The sequence below is a fragment of the Watersipora subatra genome, chromosome 1, assembly GCF_963576615.1.
Source record: "Watersipora subatra chromosome 1, tzWatSuba1.1, whole genome shotgun sequence".
Classification (NCBI taxonomy): domain Eukaryota; kingdom Metazoa; phylum Bryozoa; class Gymnolaemata; order Cheilostomatida; family Watersiporidae; genus Watersipora; species Watersipora subatra.
Window position 1 is genome coordinate 9302029 of NC_088708.1, and position 12609 is coordinate 9314637.

Here is a 12609-nt window from a genome sequence, read left to right on the forward strand (position 1 = left end):
AATATGTAGCTGATATACAAACATATATACTCGAGCTGATGTAAATATGTAGCTGATATACAAACATATATACTCGAGCTGATGTAAATATGTAGCTGATACTCAAACATATATACTGGAGCTGATGTAAATATGTAGCTGATACTCAAACATATATACTGGAGCTGATGTAAATATATAGCTGATACACAAACATATATACTGGAGCTGATGTAAATATGTAGCTGATATACAAACATATATACTGGAGCTGATGTAAATATGTAGCTGATATACAAGCATATATACTGGAGCTGATGTAAATATATAGCTGATACACAAACATATATACTGGAGATGATGTAAATATGTAGCTGATATACAAACATATATACTCGAGCTGATGTAAATATATAGCTGATACACAATCATATATACTGGAGCTGATGTAAATATGTAGCTGATATACAAACATATATACTGGAGCTGATGTAAATATGTAGCTGATATACAAACATATATACTGGAGCTGATGTAAATATGTAGCTGATACTCAAACATATATACTGGAGCTGATGTAAATATATAGCTGATACACAAACATATATACTGGAGCTGATGTAAATATGTAGCTGATATACAAACATATATACTGGAGCTGATGTAAATATGTAGCTGATATACAAACATATATACTGGAGCTGATGTAAATATATAGCTGATACACAATCATATATACTGGAGCTTATGTAAATATGTAGCTGATACACAAACATATATACTGGAGCTGATGTAAATATGTAGCTGATATACAAACATATATACTGGAGCTGATGTAAATATGTAGCTGATATACAAACATATATACTCGAGCTGATGTAAATATGTAGCTGATATACAAACATATATACTCGAGCTGATGTAAATATGTAGCTGATACTCAAACATATATACTGGAGCTGATGTAAATATGTAGCTGATACTCAAACATATATACTGGAGCTGATGTAAATATATAGCTGATACACAAACATATATACTGGAGCTGATGTAAATATGTAGCTGATATACAAACATATATACTCGAGCTGATGTAAATATGTAGCTGATACTCAAACATATATACTGGAGCTGATGTAAATATGCAGCTGATACTCAAACATATATACTGGAGCTGATGTAAAAACACAACCTGGGTTAAGCATTTAAAATAGAGCTGGTCTTCCTCTAAAACTACTCAAGTAAATGCCAGAAAACATAATTACCAACATGTTGCTACAATCAATTTTATTCTTCTACAACAGCTGCTGAAGTCAATTAGTAGTAGTAAACTATGACAAACTAGCCTTCAATAGTTATAGTTACAACTAACGTTGAAAAAACTTTAAAATTACTGGTTTAAATGAATAAAATTTAATCTTAGGGTGAGTGATATTATCCCAATTTCAAATTTAAAAAACTTGGTTCATTCAAACTAGCAGATGACACAGATCTGCTGTTCAAATCAGAGCATGAAGATGAAGTAGATAACAACCTCTCTATAAGTTGCTCAAACTTGATAGACAAGGCGGAGGCCTCCTGTGATTTACTTCTCATAGTTTCCAGATGGAGTATGGAGCGGCAATGGCCAACCAAATCCTTCATTATGCTCGTCTGTTTCTACATAAGAGCACGCAGACACAATAGAAGAGATCTTAGTGAGTCAGTATAGCATTCTCGGTAGCAAAGCACAAACGTTACTGTCATTAGCGATGAGAAGAGAAGATGGGATATGAAATTAACTGAACAATAGAGTTACTGTCGTTAGCGATGAGTAGAGAAGGTGGCATATGAAATTAACTGAACAATAGAGTTACTGTCGTTAGCAATGAGTAGAGAAGATGGGATATGAAATTAACTGAACAATAGAGTTACTGTCGTTAGCAATGAGTAGAGAAAATGGGATATGAAATTAACTGAACAATAGAGTTACTGCCGTTAGCGATGAGTAGAGAAGATGGCATATGAAATTAACTGAACAATAGAGTTACTGTCGTGAGCGATAAGTAGAGAAGATGGGATATGAAATTAACTGTACAATAGAGTTACTGTCGTGAGCGATGAGTAGAGAAGATGGCACATGAAATTAACTGAACAATAGATATCTAATTGCTGCTCCTTACGCTTAATATCGAGTCTCTTGTTTGCTGAGACTTCTCAAAGTCGCTGAGAGTTGGCATTAGCTTTGGATTTGCCCCGGCAGCCCACTTGAGACGCTGAGAGATGGCAGCCTCTGGTGTCGCTAGCTTCTCTATCAGCTCTTGATAAGTTGCATTAGTGGAGAGAAGAGCTGACAGACTCTACAAAGAAATGCGTCCTTAAGACCTAATGCTCTATCAAAACATAGTGCTCAGATGTGGACCAGGTGAGTACCAGAAGAGTGCAGCGATAAGAAGGAATAAGTTAGCGAATCTTGCGCCATCAACGAACTGTAACCATGATGATAACTAACCCCATGAAGCTCTGTAAGAACCTCCTTTCTGGTAGGCTGGGAGTGGCTCACTGCCTCAGGAGCAGCAGCAGAAAGAAGGTCCTCATGCAGCCATTCATAGCATGAGAGATACATTTTCTGCTGAGAGACCAGCACTTTGAGCAGGTTCCTGCTGTTTGTGTACCTCCTAAAATTTAGAGTGTGATAGCTGACTTTGGATTAATGAACACCATGAAAGCTAAACATCTGTCACAATTAGACATCCGTCGCAATTAGACATCTGTCGCAATTAGACATCTGTCACAACTAGATATCTGCCACAACTAGACATCTGTCACAATTAGACATCTGCCAACATTAGACATCAGTCAATTGAATGTGCAATGGCATACTAATGTATCAGCTGACTAGTACAACAGCTGACCAGTGTATCAGCTGGCTAGTACAACAGCTGACTAGTGTATCAGCTGACCAGTACAACAGCTGACTAGTGTATCAGCCGAGTGGTACAACAGCTGACTAGTGTATCAACTGACTAGTACAACAGCTGACTAGTGTATCAACTGACTAGTACAACAGCTGACTAGTGTATCAGCTGACTAGAACAACAGCTGACTAGTGTATCAGCTGACCAGTACAACAGCTGACTAGTGTATCAGCTGACTGGTACAACAGCTGACTAGTGTATCAACTGACTAGTACAACAGCTGACTAGTGTATCAGCTGACTAGAACAACAGCTGACTAGTGTATCAACTGACTAGTACAACAGCTGACTAGTGTATCAGCTGACCAGTACATCAGCTGACTAGTGCATCAGCTGATGCACAAGTCAACTGTTGTACTAGTCAGCTGACCAGTACATCAGCTGACCAGTGCAGCAGCTGACCAGTATAGCAGATGTACATTATAGTACCCACCACTATACCACTTACAAACAAAATATTGATAGCGAAAATAAGAATAATGAAAGTAGTATTGAGTAATAGCAGTAGTAGTATAAGAAACTAGTATTAGTAAAAGTAATATTAGCAGTAATAAAAGGTAGCAGCTAGGCGAGCTACTGATTCTAATATAAGTTTCATGTATTTACGAATTACTCTGATTTAGAAGAACCATTATGATGTCTCCATGATTGTGAACATTGGCGATAGCTTATTATAAATTCCATTTGCTTGCGCCATTAGACATGTTTGTTACAGCAATGACGAGTGCCATGCCAAATTATTTTTCATTGCAGAACACAAATATCCCTAACAAATGAACCCCAATTTCGATACAATTGTAAACAATGTTAACATCTTGCCAGTTTTATAAAATATATGCAACTTTTCCACGATTTGATGGTTGTTTGACTATATAAAGTTTACTGAAGGACCGCATAATCTTCGGGAGTTAATGATTAGTTATAATTATATCGTTGTAACTAACTTTCAACTCTTACTATAGAATTCTTTTGATTGACTTTGGAATTAACTTTTGCCAAAGGTTTTGTCTAAAGTACACATCGTTGGTCCTCAAGCTTCAATCTAAAGTTCTTTGAAATCAGCATGAAACTCTGCACAAGAATAAATGCATTTACAGCGTAGAAGCCCTGTTAATATTGTCTTTAGTTTAGTAAAATCGGCAGAAAACCCCCATTCTCTAATATAGAAATATAATTATCAGAAATATTTGAGGCCAAATGTTAAAGAATTTCTCTATTGTAAGATGCAGAATGTGTTTAGGCCGAAGATTGTAATTTTTCTTTTCATTCATCCTAAACCAGTAAAAAATTCCGAAAAGTATGAGATTATATTGTAAATTCTGAGTGAAGGGAACCAACTGCCTTATTTTGTTTTGGTGAAATGATAACAAAAAACTTCAAATTTATTGTGACATAACTTCAAGCAGATCTGTTAATGCTATATGATCTGTGCTATAAGTTGTTGGTACTGTACTAAGGTGAGCCGTTATAACAGCTTACCATCAGAAAAAACATTATAGGTGAGCCATTTTAATGGCTTTCCATGGTGAAGAGTTAAGGAATTGAAATATGTAACCTGAAACAAGTTAAATTTGGTTTTACATTCTGATGATTTTTTATGAAATAAAGAAAAAAGTCGAGAACGAAAAATCTAGAGCCTCACCAACCGTTATCTCACATAACTACACTCACTTGACATGATCTTGCTTCTTCCAAGACGACTCAAAAGCAGAGATGAGCGCATTAGCCTGAGACAACTGTGTACCAGTGTGGGTACGTCGGTCTAGACCCTTCTTACACAAATCATCGATAGATACCTGGTTAAGCAAAATGCTACTTTATAATTGGAAAAAATACAAAAACAGTTTAACAAATTATAGCAACAGTTAGTCACAACTCCAAACTGAGGCGACGTTCCAAAGCTTGAAATATATATCCGGAGTCGAGGATTAACTAAAGAACACCAGGAGCAAGTCTGAACAAACCTTAACACTTTTTCAGAGACATACCAATTAGACTAGAAATAAAGAACGTAACAAGGCCTACCCTTGATGTTGCACCAAAGTCTTTCAGCGCTATCTCCTTTTCTACATTTAATCCGGTGTCAGAGAGGTGCTCGCACACTAAGTAGCCAGCTGACTGACTGGCAACTCCCAAGATCTGCTTGCGCACAAAGTCAGCGATGAAAGACTTGAGTGGCTGACAGAGAGCATCATAGCAGTCCAAAGTCAGCTGCTCATCTACCAGAAACAGAAAAGGTTAATGTAGAGGGCGCAATGTAAAGCACATCGCGGAGTGAAAATGGGACTGCGTATTTGCGGAATACTAAAGTGCTTGTAAAATAAGTTTTGACAGCCCATTGCAGCTGTCAGCATTAAACCATACCTGTCACGAACAACTTTTATCGTATTTACTAGGTAAATCAGACACGCTGATTCCGATTTTGTAATCAAAATAAAGATTAGTCCACTAACTTTCAGAGTAATGAAGGCTTTTTTACAGCGTTTTAATATTGGTCTCGAAAACAACACGATCGGCATAACAAGCTCCGCCCATAAATACGTGACGTAACCTAGCTTTTTAGGAACAGCAGTTACGTAGGGATGTTTAGACCGATTTAGAATAATAGAGATGGGTGTTTTAAAATCCATTAATATCTAAATTCAGCTTTAAAAATAATATCAGTCTTTTCTGAAAAGTAGATGAGCTATTTAACATTGCATATTTAAAAAACGCGCGATAACAACGCTAGCTTGTGATAAAACCGCGCTTTTTGAGCTCATTTTTCTCGGCGTCCAGCCCATTTAAACGTCATGTAACAAGCTACGAGCAATTTTAAATAGTTTATATACCTTTCATAAAAACTTAAATTATTTTACAAGCTGGATTTAGATAATAATTGGTTTTAAGACACCCATCTCTATTATTCTAAATCGGACTAAACATTCCTAACTTCCGTTCCTGAAAAAGCTAGGTTTCGTCACATATTTATGGGCGGAGCTTGTAATGCCGATGGTTTTGTTTTCGAAACGGATATTGAAACGCTTTAAAAAAGCTTAAAGATGAAGGTTTAAAGATAAAGTTGCACAAAATTTTAGTAAATTTTAGCAGAAATTATTGATATTTTTCTATCATTTGCGATTGTTTTTGATGTTTGAGGTGATCTGACTGGCACGATGTTTCAACTTGTTGCTATCAGCGCTATAGTTGATATCGCCGATTGCGTCAAGATGCAGCGTTACACGTCTCCATTCAGTCGGTCTCTTTGCACCCTATAAATGTGATAATCGAACTTTTGCTTAATCTAAGCGTTTTAATCCGTGATCAAGTTTTGTCGATTTGAACCGTGAAACATCCTGGCAGTCAGATCACTTTCAACATCAAAACAATCACAAATGATAGATACATATCGATACTCTCTAATAAAACCTACTAAAATTTTGCGCAAGCTCCTCATTATGTATGAAATCATATTATGCAACAGATATTCATCTCCAACCTAAAGAACATTACCGGGGACCACAAAAAGGGCAGCGTAACCAACACAAAATCAAGGTATGTATGCAGTAACGCCGTCGATAGTGACTTACCGGTGAAGATTTTGACATACTGACTAGCCGTGGAGTAGAATTGCTTCATTGCTATAACTTGCTTGACAAAAAACAAGTCTTCCAGGATATGTTGTGTTTTCTTATTATACTGTGAAAGCTGTAACATACCACCAACAGCATGCGGTAGACGACAAAACATGCTGAGTCGAAATTTATAAATGCACCCAGTTTCTCATAAGCAATCTATATTCAACTGACGGAGGTTTGTTCTAGACAGCACCAGATAAACAGTACCCAGCGTTGCGATGGTCAGTAGTGTTTATAGATGTCATTGTCGCAAAAATTCACTGAAATCTGACAGCTTTCTAAAAGTTTACTCGGTTCATACCAGAATAACACGACTTGGATGACCAATAAATTCATCTCAATTTTAACTCAGTCTCAAATGATCTGGCATCGAAACAGGAATACTCCCTGAACAGTCATCAAGCAAACAAAGCCTGTTCATGGGCAGAAAATCTAATGAATTCATAAAAAACCGCTGTTGGTTTTTAAACTATATGAGTTATTATATAAACATAACGTTTAAAGTATGTGCAATCGACTGAGCGCATTCGACTGCGGTGTATAAAACTATTTGCATTCATAGTACAAATGGTAATGTCTAGTGTATGGACAGCTTCCTAAGTTATGATGACACCTTAGCTTCACCATAACGGCCTGGACTGTACATTAATAGTTTGAAAATCATTTTTGACAAGTAAAGTTAATTCTTAAGACTCAATGGTGTGTTTAGTGTGATATTGTCGAAAGAGGTCCTATTTGGAGATGGTTGAGGCAAGCCTCGCGTAATAAATCTATAATTTCTACTTAGTAGGTGCAAAAACTACATACAGCTGATATTTATCATAAGCGTGCTACATTTAATATTGCAAACTAGGTGAAATAATTGCCAACACTATGACATGGTAATGGATGCAATTTCCAACGCTTTAATATTCATAAAATTCATTTAATGTAATGACGAAGCATATAGCCTATGATGCATGTTCAACTATTTAAATAATAACCTGCAGTGCTCCAGCCTCACGTATAACATCAATCTTTCTCCAGCTTTTGGGAATGTCAAGGTTGCCAAGGGCCTCCATGGCCCCAGCATACTCCTTATATATATGTTCAAAGAGGCCGGAGAATGCTTTCCCTAACATCATTCCTTCATTCATCTGACTGGAGTCTTGGCTGGGGAGAAATGCCAGCTTGTAGGCATTTCTTAAATCGGCCACGGCTGTTGCTACAGAGCTGTTCACTTCCTAGAAAAAAAAAGTTAAATTGACGGCAGTTGCTACAGAGCTGGTCACTTCCTGGAAACAAACAGTTAAATTGACAGCAGTTGCTAGAGAGCTGGTCACTTCCTGGAAATAAACAGTTAAATTGACGGCAGTTGCTACAGAGCTGGTCACTTCCTGGAAACAAATAGTTAAATTGACGGCAGTTGCTACAGAGCTGGTCACTTCCTGGAAACAAACAGTTAAATTGACGGCAGTTGCTACAGAGCTGGTCGCTTCCTGGAAACAAACAGTTAAATCCACGGCAGTTGCTACAGAGCTGGTCACTTCCTGGAAACAAACAGTTAAATTGACGGCAGTTGCTACAGAGCTGGCCACTTCCTGGAAACAAACAGTTAAATTCACGGCAGTTGCTACAGAGCTGGTCACTTCCTGGAAACAAACAGTTAAATTCACGGCAGTTGCTACAGAGCTGTCCACTTCCTGGAAACAAACAGTGAAATTTACTGACTAGCATCAGTCATTATTAAAATACATTGGCTGTCTGTTCAGGACTCAAACTGACAGTAATACCGAGTCTAATATAATCCTTGAATGAATAGTGTGATTTATTAAACAGCCTGTCTTGGTAGTAAAGCACGTAATGGATGAGGGAGCTATTGTAATAGAAAACCTCAGCCAAGTGCAGCGACTAACCTTAGCTCCAAAAATGATATTTCTCAGCATAGTCTCTAGCTTACTGCACATAAGCTGCAAGTCGTGTGACTTGATCACATGATCTTGAAGCGCGACTGTAAGGTCAAGGACACTAGATTCACCCTTGATGAGGCAAAGAAGAATGTCAGGGAGTATAATCTTTTGAAAGTTGAGCATCATGTCCTGTATAGATACGAAACAGAATAGCCATTTATTTTGTCTGAGAGAGTAAATCAGTATTTAAAATTGAACACTACTGATTATTGTTCAAGCGCACAGATAATGTGGAGTACGAAAATAAAAGATTCCAAGGTTACAAATCAATAATAAAAATTGTGATGAAACAATAAAAGATAGGATATGAAGTATTCACCTGTGTAGCCACATACACTTTTTGCACGCCGACTATAACATGATGCAGGATGGGGGCGCAGCCTGCAGTGTCTGAAGCATCAATATCTTCACCGGGCTGAGCCTGAACCAAAGACACATACTGCATCATGTTATCAGTGACCCAAGCGAGTTCATCCAGGAACCAGTCTCCATCCCGAGAGGTGAGAGAATGCAGCCTGTTCTCTGACTCTGCGTGCGAAAAAGTGGTTTAGCTTTTGACATATGAGAAGAACGCAGTAGGAAGTCGAGCATGAAAGTTACTGCAAGATTATAAGAACTATTGACTAAATTCTTAAATGATATGCAATGAATGTCACCATCTACAGCACCAAAAAAACAACTACATGAATCCACCTGCTCTTTCAAAAGCAATGTAATACCCAATACAGTAGTTTCTTACCATACGACATTAATTCTTTCCAGTGTTGACATCATAAGGTGAAAATGTTGTGTAGAGGAGTGTAGAAATCCATAGCAATTATCTAATCAAAACACTTGAAAAAGTCATTACTATATAAAGTTGGTGAAATTCTCATGTAAGGCTGCCTTTATACAAACAAAAGATTACTTACTGGATGCTGTACTTTCCATGGCAATGCATTTCTTAGTGATCTCTACAAGCTTGGGTAGCACGACAAACATAAGAGACCTTCGACCATTTTCTCCATGCGCTGCAATGTGAGATAAAGCATATGGCAGGGTGGTTCAAAGCGATAATGGGTGACTTTTATATAACGAGTCTACACTTAGTCTCTGCCATAATATACAGTCATGTTCATAAATATTAACACCTTTGAAATTAGGAGTAGTTTTAGATGAAAGGATTATAATTAAGCCTGAGTAAGTCTTATAATTACGGTGTATTCAACAATTTATATATCAAAGTGAAGCTGAGACTCCATTCTTTCCAATGAGACTAATTCCATATACATTGGAAGAACTCTTCTCATTCTCAAGACTGAGTTAATTTTAAACAATAAACAACAATATTTTACCTTTGATATTTCACCACAATTCCACATAAAAACCAAACCCAACGGCCCTTTTTAGGGCCGCCAACTCATATCAAAGAGTTTGTTCACTTTTCAGAGCTGTTTGCACGCCTGCAACAATGTGGAATCTAAAATTTTAATTTTTCAAAGTATCATGACTTTAGCCATTCTTGCCTTTAAACTTCCAAAATCAAGGTCAACCTGTGTTAGGAAATTTAATTTCGGGTTTATCAGATAAAGGAGACTTCAAGCTTTAATTTGATATAAGGTTTGTATATGGTATGTCATCAATAATATCCAGAATTTTGGTCTAAAGTTAGCAAACACTCTAAAATGACAGGGGTGTTAATATTTATCAACATGAATGTAGATGACTAATACAACATGACTACCATTACATGAGCAGTCTGCTGAAGCAGATGATAAGCACATAGACACTAGTTTCCTCGCCTGTCAGCTACAATACTGGGGAAACTCACTGCTCAAGTAGTTGGTGATAGCCTGCATTTTAAACTCGCACTGTGCAGTCAACTCGGCACTATTTTCTCCTTCAGTGTCGGCTCTCTCCTCCAACTTCTCCAGGCGGAGAATGTCAGCGGAAAGGGCTGACTGGAGTGCTCGGGCATTAGTGACAATCTTGGTGGTAGTAGAAGCCGTTGGTGAGCCTCTCGAGCTTTTCAGCAATGCTTCAGCTACTGACTGACACCTAAACACATTAGATAGTGCAAACAATTACTGGTCTCAAGCTATGCTGCTGATAACATATTTTAAGTACATCATACTTCACCTTTTACTACCTTCACTAATATTCATACAATACAATATTTATATTTTTCGCTAAACATTTATAAAATAACATAGAATTTGAAACCCGTTCGCTCAATACTTGAACTAAATTATTAGCAGCATATTGTTTCATACAAGCATTTTCTTATGTTCAGAAAGCTACAATAATATTAAACATAGGAGTTGTCTTCTCATATTGTAATGATTCCGCGGTGGCCGATTGCTGAGGCGACCGACGCTACGACCAGACCGAGCCCCGACTCGGCGAATGACATGGCCCTCGGTAACACTTCCAGTCGGCCGAGGGCCAACTACCGAGTCGACCTTACTACCGAGGGGCAGAGCCAAGCCACATCTAGCAGCTATATAAGATGCCGCAGAAGAGACTAAGAGCATAGCATTTGGAAGTCTCTTATTGACTTCCAGATGCTATTTGACCTGGAATTTTTTGTCTCTATTTGGTGTCATTATTTGACTGTATCCATATACATTTGCTGCAAAATATATCCTCATTTGCCTTGTACTCAAGTGGTTTGATTTTTGAGGAGCAAGTAGAGGAACTCAGTTGGTTCCCTTACAGCTCAAATAAAACAAGAAAAAAATATTCTTTATTTTGTGCTTTGTAACTGGTTATATTGTATTTCGCTATAATTTCACTCACACAAAAATTTGTCTGAATCCATGTTCTAATAACCCTTCAGTACATGTGAATCTCCTTATTAGCGTACCACAACCATGGGCATGTGGTAAAGGCCAGTGACAACTTGATGACAATGATGACTTACGTGGCAGAGGTGAACTCTTGCTCTAGTTGAGAAATGAGCCGCAAGCAGTCTCCCATGACATTATTAGTTGCATACAGCTCTGCAGGAAACACATTGATGGCAAGGCCATACTGAGTGAGTGAGTCCTTGCACTGCAACATCTGTGTAGTGCGTCTCTCGACAAGCTGGGTCAGCTGCTGCTGATACTGTTCCAGCTGCAAAGCAAGCAAGTACTGATTAGGTGTCATGTGTTGGACGTCGTGCCTACCATTTGATCAAACAAGATGCAAATACGCGTGACTACACAATATCATTATTTTTGTTCATGAACTTTTAAAATTAGCGATTTGAACACAAAACTGCCTATTGTGATGAGAATTTTCATCCGTATGCAAAAATATCAAGAACACGCTATACAACAAAGCAACATATGCAAAACTAAATCAAGAATTTCTGATTACACAGATAAAAGATAAAGTAAGGCACAAATAACAATAAGTTGAAAACAAAAATTGTTGAGCCATAGCGTGCCTAGTATTGAATAAAACTGAGGTACAAAGCGACTGAGTTGCATGCATGTCTATATGGCTGGAGATTCCTCTGTACATACCAAGTCTAGTTGGGAGAGCTGGCCTACTGAGTTCATGAAGGAACGAGTAACTGCTCCAGAGCAGTCACCAAGGGTGGGCATAGCCTGTATCTGAGCATTGAGGGTGTCCAGGGCGGTTCCTGTCACTGCCCGAATAGCAGCCTGCATAGATGCAGTACAAGCAGAATGTAGTGAAAGTATATGCAGCATCAAGACAAATGTCATGTCAATTGTTTGCTGAAAAACAGCCATTACCTACAAGAGCCATTACTTACACGAGCCATTACTAACAAGAACCATTACTTACAAGAGCCGTTACTTACAAGAGCCGTTACTTACAAGAGCCATTACTTACAAGAGCCATTACTTACAAGAGCCATTACTTACAAGAGCCATTACTTACAAGAGCCATTACTTACAAGAGCCATTACTTACAAGAGCCATTACTCACAAGAGCCATTACTCACAAGAGCCATTACTCACAAGAGCCATTACTTACAAGAGCCATTACTCACAAGAGCCATTACTCACAAGAGCCATTACTCACAAGAGCCATTACTTACAAGAGCCATTACTTACAAGAGCCATTACTTACAAGAGCCATTACTTACACGAGCCATTACTCACAAGAGCCATTA

At 37.9% G+C, this 12609-nt stretch overlaps 1 protein-coding gene across 1 annotated transcript in view; it reads right to left on the minus strand.

Moving 5' to 3' along the window:
* LOC137397054 (serine/threonine-protein kinase SMG1-like) overlaps window positions 1-12609 on the minus strand; it is a 44357-nt gene that overhangs the window by 9427 nt on the left and 22321 nt on the right. Inside the window, exons 33-45 of the mRNA XM_068083363.1 lie at window positions 11993-12133; window positions 11404-11597; window positions 10312-10538; window positions 9413-9511; window positions 8821-9029; window positions 8448-8630; window positions 7536-7775; window positions 6505-6622; window positions 4961-5154; window positions 4607-4731; window positions 2471-2636; window positions 2142-2318; window positions 1514-1638 (exon numbers count right to left, since the gene is read on the minus strand). Coding sequence (XP_067939464.1) covers window positions 1514-1638; window positions 2142-2318; window positions 2471-2636; window positions 4607-4731; window positions 4961-5154; window positions 6505-6622; window positions 7536-7775; window positions 8448-8630; window positions 8821-9029; window positions 9413-9511; window positions 10312-10538; window positions 11404-11597; window positions 11993-12133 — 2198 coding nt within the window. The remainder of the gene's footprint in view (window positions 1-1513; window positions 1639-2141; window positions 2319-2470; window positions 2637-4606; window positions 4732-4960; window positions 5155-6504; window positions 6623-7535; window positions 7776-8447; window positions 8631-8820; window positions 9030-9412; window positions 9512-10311; window positions 10539-11403; window positions 11598-11992; window positions 12134-12609) is intronic.